The sequence below is a fragment of the Theobroma umbraticum genome, unplaced genomic scaffold (genome assembly GCF_002168275.2).
Source record: "Theobroma umbraticum cultivar Fairchild unplaced genomic scaffold, ASM216827v3 scaffold_55.0, whole genome shotgun sequence".
Classification (NCBI taxonomy): domain Eukaryota; kingdom Viridiplantae; phylum Streptophyta; class Magnoliopsida; order Malvales; family Malvaceae; genus Theobroma; species Theobroma umbraticum.
Window position 1 is genome coordinate 3,609,793 of NW_018397270.1, and position 12,178 is coordinate 3,621,970.

The 12,178-nt window shown below is 30.0% G+C and overlaps 1 protein-coding gene across 1 annotated transcript; it reads right to left on the bottom strand.

Annotated features, from left to right (window-relative positions):
- Positions 1 to 9,998: 9,998 nt before the first annotated feature.
- LOC110426421 (ribonuclease MC-like) lies at positions 9,999 to 11,377 on the bottom strand. The gene is made up of 3 exons (XM_021441628.1): positions 11,111 to 11,377; positions 10,792 to 10,978; positions 9,999 to 10,279 (listed from the first exon to the last, which is right to left on the bottom strand). Exons 1-3 carry the CDS (start codon positions 11,375 to 11,377, stop codon positions 9,999 to 10,001), a joined length of 735 nt encoding a protein of 244 aa, XP_021297303.1.
- Between the last annotated feature and the right edge of the window lie 801 nt (positions 11,378 to 12,178).

Genomic DNA, 12,178 nt, shown 5'->3' on the forward strand with positions numbered 1-12,178 from the left:
TAAAACCTCTGAAACACCTTCAGATTTCTTTTTCAATCTTTCTTCTTTCATTCTCGCAATGCGCTCCTCAAGCTCTGATGACGATGCCTGCGTTACACCTTCATTGCTGCCAGCATTCAATTCAGCTTCATCCTCATCCCGACTGTCTCTATAGTCTAAAGCAAGCTTTCCATATTTGCTTCCTTCGTAATCTTCCTCATGGTTTTTCTTGATTGCATTATTCCTATCTCTTGATCTCTCCTTCTCTAGGTCTGCCTCTTTACTTTTCTGTTTACTTCTCTCCTTTCCCTTCTCTCTATCTCTATCCTTTTCACTTTCATGGATTCTTGTGTTGTGGGGGAGTGCTTAGAGATTGTTTTGGTAATGTGCTGGGTTTGTTCTTTGGTCCTTTGTGTGAATAAGAGTCTAATTGAGCTGAAATTTCAACAATTGGAAATGCTTTACACTTTTTTGTTGATTTTTCATGAAAAGGTATGAAAGTTTTGGTTATTAAGTCACATTCTTGTGTTGCACTTTCATGGATTTGAAACTCGAATACTAGGTCATGGGCTTTGCGGAAGGTTTTGCTGATGTTGACAGGTTGCAAAAATGGGAATTGATTGCCTAAACATGTTCAGTGCGTTCTAATAATTGGATTTATGATGTAATCATATAAAGGCTGGTCCTATGTTGATACAAATAACTTGAAGACTTTCTTTCAAAGATGGGGATTGTTTTGACCCAATATGTCTTTGTGCTTGATGATAAATATTATCTTGGGAGTGTTATGTAACAAGCTTCAATGTATTTATCATATTTTTATAATTATTTAGTGGTTGCTTCCAATGAGTTATATTTTCTCTTCTAGTTCAACGTCTTGGATTGTAAAGTTTTGTAAGTTATTTTTATTAATAAAATAGACTTACTCGAGAAAAAAAAAAAAGAGATGAGATAGAAGTATATTATTTCTTTTATTTTTGTACTGAGAAAAGAAATAAACACATAAAAAATTATCTCGTAGCCAAGGAGAAACACATAAAACTCATTCTTGCAGTAACTAAAACATATATATATATATATATCAAGACGTAAGAGAAGAGGGGGAGCAGTGTTTAACAAAAAAATACCAGTAGTCTCCACAATTTACACCACCATGACCTGCTCGAGGGTGCAGAAGGACAAAAAGAAACATAGAGTTCTATACAGCATTAAAAACAGCATAGCCATCAAAAAACAAAATCACCTAGGCAGCAAACAGGACCGGCCTTTATAAAGAACACCCAAGCAAGGTCTTTACGTTTCAGGGTAAGGCCACCCAAGCAAGATCTTTAGGTTTCAAATTTGGAGAGGTCTCATAATTTTATAATAATTATAATATAATTTATTATATTAAAAATATCAAAAAATTAAGATAATTAATAAAATTTTTACTTATTCTTTCATGCTTAATAAATATCTATTTTCTCTCACTTCCACATCCTTAATTCTCAACTATTTATCTCATTATCTGTTTAAAATATGTAAATGTTAAGGATAATTAATAACATAACACATTCTCTCATTTCTCTAATTATGTGTCTAATAAATCTAAATTTTTATCACTTTCCAATTCCTACAATGCTATTAATTCTCAATTATTTCTCTTATTTCCAATCAATATCGATTTGCATCTTATATGATTTCTTTTAAAGAAATTGCATCTAAAATGAACATAGAACCTAATTTCCATAATACACGTATCATTTGTAGAAATAAATAATTTGATGAGAATGTTGATAATGAAATAACAAGATCTCCTGAAGAATTATTTATAATTAATTTATTAGATGAAGCAATTTTTTCACTTCAAAGTAGATTTGAACAATTTAACATATATGAAAGTGTTTTTGGTTTTTTATTTAACAGTAAAAAGTTGAATATTGTCTTAATCTTGAATGTTCCTTAAAATATAACAACAATTTTGATATTGATGGTTTAGATTTATTCTTAGAGTTAAAAATTTTAAAAGAAATTATATAAATGAAAAATAACAGTCTAATCGTCATACTTAATCATATAAAAAGATTTGATTCTTTTTCAAATGCACACATTACTTTTAGAATAATGTTAACAATTCTAGTAAGTGTTGCTTGAGGAGAAAAATGTTTTTCAAAACTAAAATTAATAAAATCTTATTTAAAATCAATAATAATTTAAGAAAAATTAAATGGATTGCCTATATTATCAATTAAAAAAGAAATATTAGAACAAGTTTATTATAAAAGTTTAATTAGAAATTTTGTATCATAAAAAGCTAGTAGAATAAAATTTTAATAAATTTTGTTCTTAATTTAAAAAACAAGCCTCCTTTGAATATTTCGTTTTAAGTCTTTGAAGTTATTGAGTCGTCCTTGTTAGCAAATTGGCCACCGAAAATAAAGGAGCAGGAATCAATCTATCCATCTAAAGACGTACTGTCTACAAAAAAGAGGAGCAGATAACATCCTACCACAAAAATAGAGAAGTTAACCCAAAAAAGAAACCATGAGCAGCAGAAATAGGGATAGAGTTAGTCAACTTTTGTTAAGGGGGTAAAGATAGAAAAATAAGGGTTAAAATTTTTTAAAATAATATGTTGAATTTAACCAAAAATCAAAAGATTGATAATTAAAAATAGGTTTATGTAACATGTGAATCAAGAAAAGAAAGACTTATAATAACCTTTTAGGAAAATTGTATTCGACCATGTTTCTTCAAGTTCATCAATTATTAATTATATACTGAAAAACATCTATTGCTTTAAGATCGAGTCATGAATGTTTTGATTTATATTGCTCTTATTCTTGAGTTGAAGTATTGAGGCTTGGTAGTTCAAGTGTAAGAGAATCATTTAGATGATTTGTATTTTATTTAAAAAATCTGTCAATTGTTTTTAACTTGCTCATCCTTTAATCAAACTTGAAAAAAAAAATTCATGTATACAACATCCTATAATCTTTTTTTACTTCTACTTTAAACTTATGATACTAAATATAAAATTATAATGCATAAAATATAAATAATTAAATATGATATACATAATTAATAATTTCCTCTTTTAAAGACTATATATTCAAGGTAATTTCCTTTCAACTAAACATAAAATATAAAGCACATAAATAAGATATACTCACGATAATTTCCTCTTACATAATCGGGATTAATACAAAATGATACATTGATAAAATTTTAAGTAATAGTATAACACTGCAACTTATAGTTTAGAACTACATAATAATTTATTAATTTTTAAAGATTAACATAATAAAAAATAAAATTCTCACAATAGAAAAAGAAGAACATGACAAGTAGAAGATATTACCCACAAATGACAACAAAAAGAAAAAAAATGGTTAATGATTCGTAGAAATTTGAAGAAAAAAATCTATAGAAACTTAGAACATATGAGTAAATAGTATAAACAAATATAAATAAAAATAATAATATAAATTGAAAGAAGAAAACAAAAAAAAACTTTGAAGTTGAGTGAGGTATATAAGATCATTTTTCGTTATTTTTTATTTGTATTAATTATTAAATAAAAAATTATTTTGAAGGGGCCATTAAGGGAATATCTTAAAAGTTTTAAAAATTCTATATGGCATAAATTTTTTTTTAAAATTTAGAGGGGCCATGACCCCCCATACCTAAAGGAGCTTCTTCCCTTGAGTAGAAACAGAGGAGATCCAGGAAAAACATTAGTCACTCTCATTGATCCGGGAAAGAGCTTGAGCACGAGACACACCTTCTTTGGCAAGATTATTGGCTTTGTCATTAGACGATCAAGGAATGTGTTTGATTTCTCAACTTCCAACAATCTTGAGAATCTTGAGTGTTCGCATAATCTATGGCCTTAGCTTCTACGGAACTTCAAAGGGTTTGGTAATCTTGCCAACAACATTTTTTTGCATCTGACTCAATCAGGAGAGGATGGGAAGAACACCACTGAGAGGCCGCATAAATCATAGCCTCTTTCATCGCAATATGCTCAGCACGATTGGCCTAAGTGACCTGAATAGGCTTAGAGAAAATAGCAAGAACGCCTCCATTGTCATTTCTTAAAATTCTCCCTATACCATATTCACCAAGGCAGCGTCTTGTAGCACTATCTGTATTGAATTTAAAGACCCCAGGATGCGGCCTAACCTAGGAGTGGCTCAATAACTTTGAAGGTATAAAGCGAAATATTTAAATATTTAAATATTTATTGGAATTGTTAACGTTATTTTAAAACCAATATATGCATTTGAAAAAGAATCAAGTCTTTTTATATGATTAGGTATGTCGATTAGATTGATATCTTCCATTTGTATAATTTTTTTTAAAAAATTTTTAACTTGGAAAATAAATCTAAGCAATTAATATTAGAATAGTTGTTATATTTTAAAGAACATTCAAAATTAAGGCAATATTCTTTCAAACTATTATCGTCTAATAACTTCAACTTTTTACCGTTAAATAGAAAATAAAAAATACTTTCATATATCTTAAATTGTTCAAATTATCTACTTTAGAGTGAAAAAATTACTTGATCTAATATATTTAAGAAGTAATTAATTCTAAAGGATTTTTCAAGAGATCTTGTTATTTCCCTCTCAACATTCTCATCAAATTGTTTTTTTTTTCTACAAATGATACATGCATCATGGAATTTAGGTTCTATGTTCATTTTAGATGCAATTTCTTTAGGTTTTATGTTAATTTTAGATGCAACTTCTTTAGATTCTATGTTCATTTTAGATGCAATTTCTTTAGAAGAAATCATAGTAAATGCCAATTCATATTAGCGTTAGTTGATTGGAAATAGGAAAAATAGTTGAGAATTAATAGCATTTCACAAATTGGGAAGTGATAAAAATTGAGATTTATTAGACACATAATTAGAGAAATGAGAAAATATGTTATTTTATTAATTATCTTTTACTTTTACATATTTTTAATAAAAAATAAAATAAATAGTTGAAAAATAATAAAGATGTGGATGTGAGAGGAAATAGATATTTATTAGGCACGAGAAACTAGATAAATATTTTATTAGTTATATTTATTTTTATATATTTTTAATATAATTAGTTATGTTATAATTATTATACAACTATGGAACTTCCTCAACTTTGGGACCTAAAGCCTTTGCTTGGGTGGCCCTACCCAACCAAGGGTCGACCCTAGCCTAATCCATGAAATCGCATTATTGACACGCCTAGTTGCACGAGGGGCATGACCAACAATAGAGAATCTCACAGGGTCCCTTATGGAGGGCTAGAGTTGGGGCATTGATTTTATTAACCTTCTTTACCATTATGCCATCATCAAGTCTTTAGCATGATCTGCAAAAGACATTTCATGGCATAAAGAGATGGTAAGGGCTTTGAGAATAAGTACAATCACAAAAGTTGACTGCCACTCACAAATATTTTGACTACACTAAGACGACATCAATTTCTAGCTATCCACATAGTTCAAGTTATAGCATACCATCTCATTTACTATATGACACCATCATTAAAGTTACTAGCATATTCGAACCAGCTAAGAAAGCAGTCATGAGGGTTTAAATGAGAGACCCAATCAACGTTCCACAAAGCGCACCACAATTGCTAGATAAGCCAAGTACTATCACAAGAAAAGAAAGTGCTGTACTGTTTCAATCTCGTGTCTGCACAAGAGACACGTGGCAGCATTGGAACTAATGAACCCTCTCTTTATCAGAGTGTCGTGAACCACCAAGCTTCCTCTCACAAGTGCTAGCAAAAACCTCAATTTTATGAGGCACTAGACCAGACCATATCCTTTCCCAGTGACCTGCATGAAGAGTATTAGTAAGGAGGACTTGACGACAAAAGGAATTGGAGAAATAAACACCACTGAGGTCCATTTTCAGATAAGTTTATCTTGGAAATCTTTATCAATCACCTGCTCAGCGAGAAAAGAGAATTAGAACTGTCCCATTGTCTCAACATACAGCAAATATCTGCCTTCCCTATGCTTCTCCGTTTTCACATTTGTCAAAAAATTATGGATGAATCTTGATTCTATATAGCCATAAGGATAAGTTACAGGTGGTCTTTTTGGTTTTTTGGGTATACATTGAATTAATGTAAAAAATTGGGTGGCAAGCTTAACTGTTAGCATATTTCTTAATTATACAGGCTGCCATAACAATGCAAATGAGGCACTTACTGGCTTCTGCTGCAACAGTGACCTTGCTATATAAATTTTTGATAGAATTCCGTTAGTGATTAGTTAACGACATTGATCTAGAAATGGTAAAATTTTAAAAGCATTAATATTAATCAAAACTTAATTTCTAAAATGTTAACGATGAAAATAAAATATTTTATAAATTTGAGAGATCATCGGTATAGTTTACTCGAAAACCTAAATTGATGCTTAACTTCATTTAGATATTTAATATCAGATATGATCATAAATTCTAAAATAGACGAAATGATATTAATTTATAAGATATCAAGAGAAATTTCGCTTATTGTGTAGTTCAAGACTCAAGGTTTAGGCCCCTAAAAATTATAAATTTTTTATTTTTTGCTATTAATATATAACATGTGAAATTATGAAATGCACTTGATCATCAATATCTACGCTAATTGAAAGAGAATAGTAAGCTTGACCTTACTATAAGGTCAAATAATAGAGTTCACAATTGTTTATAAATTTTAATTTTATTTTTTAATCGATGGTTGAAATTGAATCTTATAAATTTAAGGGTCGTTAAGCAATGACCTTACAATAAGGATAAATTTCATGACCTTACAGTAGCAAAGAAGATATAATTTATTGTCCTTCGTGAGTTTTCTTTTTGTACTCCAAGACAAGGGAGAGAAAACACATAATTTTTTTTCTATCGTGTGAATAAGTTAGATAGATATATCTCCACCATAATTCTTCATGAACCTTATCGCTATTGGATTCATTCGCTCGTGTTTCACATTGCAGTTGAGGCCATTTATAGATTTTGTTTTTGTTTTTTTTTTCAGGTGTAAAAGAGGAAATGTGAGATGTTGTCTTTTAGTCAATTTGTTTGATAACAATTTAATATGACTGTTTCCATGTCCAAGGGAACAAAGAGAATGTGCCCTCTTACTTCTCAAATTTTCCTTTAAAAATTCAGTGCAAATTAATTAACTATGCACAGGCACCAAAAGACAGACCTAGCTAATTATTGTTTTTGTTTTTGTTTTTTTTTCTCTAAGAACATGTTATTCACCTTATAATCGAGGTACTAGCCAATTATTATGATTTTTATTTTTTGTTAAAATTTTTTTGAGTGGTATTCTTTTATTTATTTTTTTTAAAAAAATAAAAATATCAATCATATAGAATTTCAGAATAACAAACAAAATGTGCGTGTGAACACTAGTTGATTTTTGTTTTTTCAGTGAATTTATTGATAGCAAGACAACGAAGGAAATAATGATATTTACCAGCTTTTAATAATAAAATAGGAATTAAATTCAATAAAAGGACTAAATTATGAAAGATAAAATTGAGTTTGAATGGCGAAACTTTGTCCGAAAGACAAAATTTCATAATATTATTATGAAAAAGACACAATCATTAATATAATAAATGAAGATAATAAACATCTCAAAATGGATGAACGTGTGACACTCAAACAAGGAAAAAAAAAATAAAACTCACCCAAACCTGGAAGATTATGGCAAGATCAATTAATAAATTGGGATTGGATGAGGAACATAGTTACTAATTAAGACCAAGGAAATTTGAGACATGGTGTCTTCAAGTTATAATACAAATTTATATATATCTTTATATATAAAGATATAAGGGAGAAAATGGCAGTGTCGTATTTAATGAAAATACGTTTGTCTTTGGAAAAAGGGACAAAAACAGGGAAATTGAGGCACCCAACAGAATATTTCGATTAAATTCATTGAATTTAAAATGAAATTTTATTTTTATTTTGACATAATGCTTGAAAAACTTTATGACCTATTTCAGAAGTTTGAATAAAAGCTTGATTGAACATAAGAAAAGAATATGAATTTATTTAAAATTTTTAAATAGTTAAAGATTTTTTTTAAAAAGTACTATATCTTGTATTTTTTTTTTATTTGGAGAGAAGGGTATGATGGGAATCATAAATCAATCAAGAATTTTATAAATAGTATAAATAATTGTCTCCATGTTTAACACAACAAAATTTGCCTTCCACGTGTCAAGTTGGATTAATTTTTAATTTATAACATACACATAAGATAGAAATCTTTTTTTTTTGTTTTTTAAATTTTCCTATTTAATTTGAATATTCAAAGTTGCTATAAAAGGCTTTGCATAGAAGCACTCTTGGCAAGCTTAATTACTTTGCATCTTCTTGTGGTAACAATGCTAAGGCACTTACTAGCTGCTGCTGTTTTAGCCACGTTGCTAGCTTCAGCTAAGTCTGACTTTGCCTTCTGCAAGCTCAGTCTGATATGGCCACCTGCTCCTTGTAATACTGGAATCGAATGTGCCAAGCCCATCCACAGCATTTTGGATGTCTTTTTTTTTTATTAATTTTGTCGAAATAGAATTCAAACTCTTTATACAGTAAATTCTGTTAAATTATCTATAAAGCAACTTACAAATTAAATTAACCACTTCATAATATGTATTTAAATATAAAAAATTTAAATAGAACTTATATCTACTTACTACGTGAATTGCTTAAGAATTTAACACTAGATAAGTAATGTCATTATTGATTATCCTTAAATCAATAGTTAATTTAAATATAAGAACTAAATTTTTCAAAATTGGCATAGAGGGACTAAAAAGGTGAAATTGAAACACTAAAATGACTAAAGTCAAACTTCAACAAAAAAAAAAACCTATGAATTTTGTAAAAAATGAAGTTCTATTACACACAATGTTTTTACTTCCATCACCATTTGCTTAGTAAAGCAACATTCTTATGCACAAGATTGGCGGTAGGAGCAGGTTCACCACCCCTCAAATTTTAATTTTTATTATATATAAAATTTAATATGTATAAAATGATTATTTTTATAATTATTTTTTAATTATTCTTCATGTAAAATCCTTAATTCGTTATGCTCAGTCCTCCTTCCTTTTTTATTGACACACCATCTTTTACTTGACTTTGGTCATCTTCCTATTGGTTTCACCCCATCCCACAAAAAAGATCTCAATATTTCTAACTGTTTGATCACTCCCTTTGGTGCTTGGAAAATCGAAAGATAATATAAAGGAATAGTCTTTTACGCTTCAATCGGGCTCATCAGGTTTTTGGTCTTTGTTCCGATTTGCCCATGTATTGACATTGTTTTGACCCAACTATATCTCTCTAATTCTGTAACTCATCAGTTTTTTTTTTTTTTTGTCTTAGAGCCAATTAGGAGAGTAAATTTTACGTTCAAATCTCTCAATCATAATTCTTCAAAGTTGTTATAAAAACGCTTTGCATGGAAGTGGTTTGGGGATCTCATCCTATGAGACAGTTTATAATAGAAATTTGAGACTTGGTGTCCCCAATTTATAATAGAAATTAATTAGGTATAACTGTTTTTGACATCAATTAATAACATGTGAAACTTATGGACATCAGTCAAATTAAAATAACATTAATTAAAATAAGGAAGTCAATATATTCAGTGTCGTATGTAATTAAATATCCTGGAACACATGTTTGTCTTTGAACGGACAAAATCTAGAAACTTGAGACACCCAACGCAATTGTATTTTAAATAACACACACCGGATTTTATTGAAGTACTAGACTCGAAATACAGGTAGAACCATGCATAATGCCAAGGGCCAGTAGTAAAACCAAGTACATAGCTTTAAGAGTGTGGCAAAGTTTATGCTATTAAGCTGGTACATAGCTTGCTAATAGTAAATTCGAAAATAAAATAGATTGAGAATTTAAACTTCAAACCTTAATCCTCCTACATGGATGGGTCTAAGCCTGAGTTGTTTATTTAATATTGCTAATTCTAGAAACCCACTAGACAAGAACTTCTTCATAATTCGTCGATATATGTAGCTTCAGAGGGAAGAGGGGGCAACCTTATACGGTCAGTCCGCTCTTTACAATCGCCAGCCAATTGCTTGGGGCAGTCCCTAAAGACGGAGGGTGGCTTTGCCCTTACAAAGCAGAAACGAATTTCCTTTAGCTGAAGCCCTTTTTTAGCCCGACGGTTACATAAAATTTGAGGATATGCTCCCACTCTCACATGTTGCTTGACAGCATCTAATATGGTTCCCACTTCATGCAGTTCATCTCCAGGTTGAATTCCCATAACTGGTTGGAGGAGGGAAGCAAAAGATATGATCAATATTTGGACAAAAAACTAAGGCATATATAATACCTGCATATAGTGAATTTTTCTTGAATGTGATAACCTATAATTCCCTTGGCAAATTTTCTTGATTAAGCTTATCTAGATTTTAATAATAAAATCATTCCTATAGAAAATAGGGTTTAATAAATTATTTTCAAATGAAAATCTTTATCAACTTTATAAAAGCGTTTGGTGATATATGTTTCTTACAGTTGGGTTGGGACAAGTCGAAATTATTTCAAATAATTTAAATGGTTTGAAAATTTACTTGGGGAGAGTTTTGCATGTTCACCTTTAAATACAGTCACATATAATCAATGGTTTTTTTTTTAATGGAAACAATAAAAAAAGATTAAGTATCTTTCTAATTAACTTCAAGAGAGTTTGGCATATGATGAGCTTAAATACAGTAACAAACTATGATATTATTGAAGTTATAGTATTTAGTATTAAATTTGTTTTTATGATTTACCTTCGAGTGGATTGTATCTAGTAGTAAGATCTAAAGCTGCGCTGAAATAATTACGAGGTTTATCAGGATAATCAGAACACATTCCATGGTTTTGCCATTCATGTTCCCAAAATTCCTCTTTCGTTTTCTGCTTCGAAAGGCTTGGCCAAAGATTATTTAGTTTGCTTCCGATGGGTTGCAATGCATCCTATAATTTTACATAAACAAATGTGTAAACAATAAAAGTTAAAATAACTTAAATAGGAAAGTAGATGTCGACTAGTTCAATTGACATATCAAATATATCAATAGTACATAGATTTGAAAATGAATTGCTTACCAAAATATTTTCTGGAGCCGTAGGTTGGACATCGGTGCATTTTTTTACATCATACGGAGGAATCGCCTTGTCATCTTCAAGAGATTGTGGCCATAAACCATGGATTGTAAAAGTTTGGGGGATGGGTGACGGGCACTGAGAAGGGGTACAAACCGAAGGTGGCCATTGCAGACTGAGTTTGTAGAAGAAATCAGGGTAATCAGTCTGACCAGAAACTAGCAAGCTCAATGTGGCTAAGACAGCTGCAACAAGTAATTGCCTCTGCATTTTTACACTCAAGATCAAGATGCTAATCAGTGCTCTACATTAATTCAATGTCTGCAAGGGTTTTTATAAGTACTTCGAGTCATGGTATGGTCAGCCAAAGCTGAGAAAACCCCCAAAAAAAAAAGGGGGAAATGACTACTCTGCCCATTATGAATTAAGGTTCAATAGAGAAAAATGATGAAAACCCCATCATTTTGCACCCATCAATTGTATTTTGCCACATCAAAATTATGTTGAATTTCTTTTGTTATTTTTTTTGAAAGGCATGAAAATATCATTTCTTTTGTTATCTTGGACCCTGGAAACAATCAAATTAAAATGTTATCAAAGTAATTTACTAAAAAACAAAATATCAAACATCAAAACCTCCATTGTTTCTCTTGCACACTTAAGACAAAAAATAATTAGCTAATATCTGGACGATAATGTGAAAAACGAGTTAATGAAAATCCAATAGCAATAAGTTTAGGGAATAATTATGATGGAGATATCTACAAAACCTACTCTTCTTCTTGGCACCAAGACAAAAATTTTTATGTGTTTTCTTTCTGAATTTATCTCTTTTCTTGATAGTACAAAAACAGATCATATATAGGACATCATTAAAACATCAACGGTCTGTTCAAAGGAGATTCTTCAAATCTTAAAAAAATTCTTGGTAGGAACGCTTTCCAACATTACCATCAAAAAGAGCATTGGACTTTAGGCAGAACTCTAGTGTTCCAACATTACCAAGCCTCATGACATTCCCGTGCGATTGATCTCCAAGCACTCTCATAGCTTTCTTTTACTTCTATCATA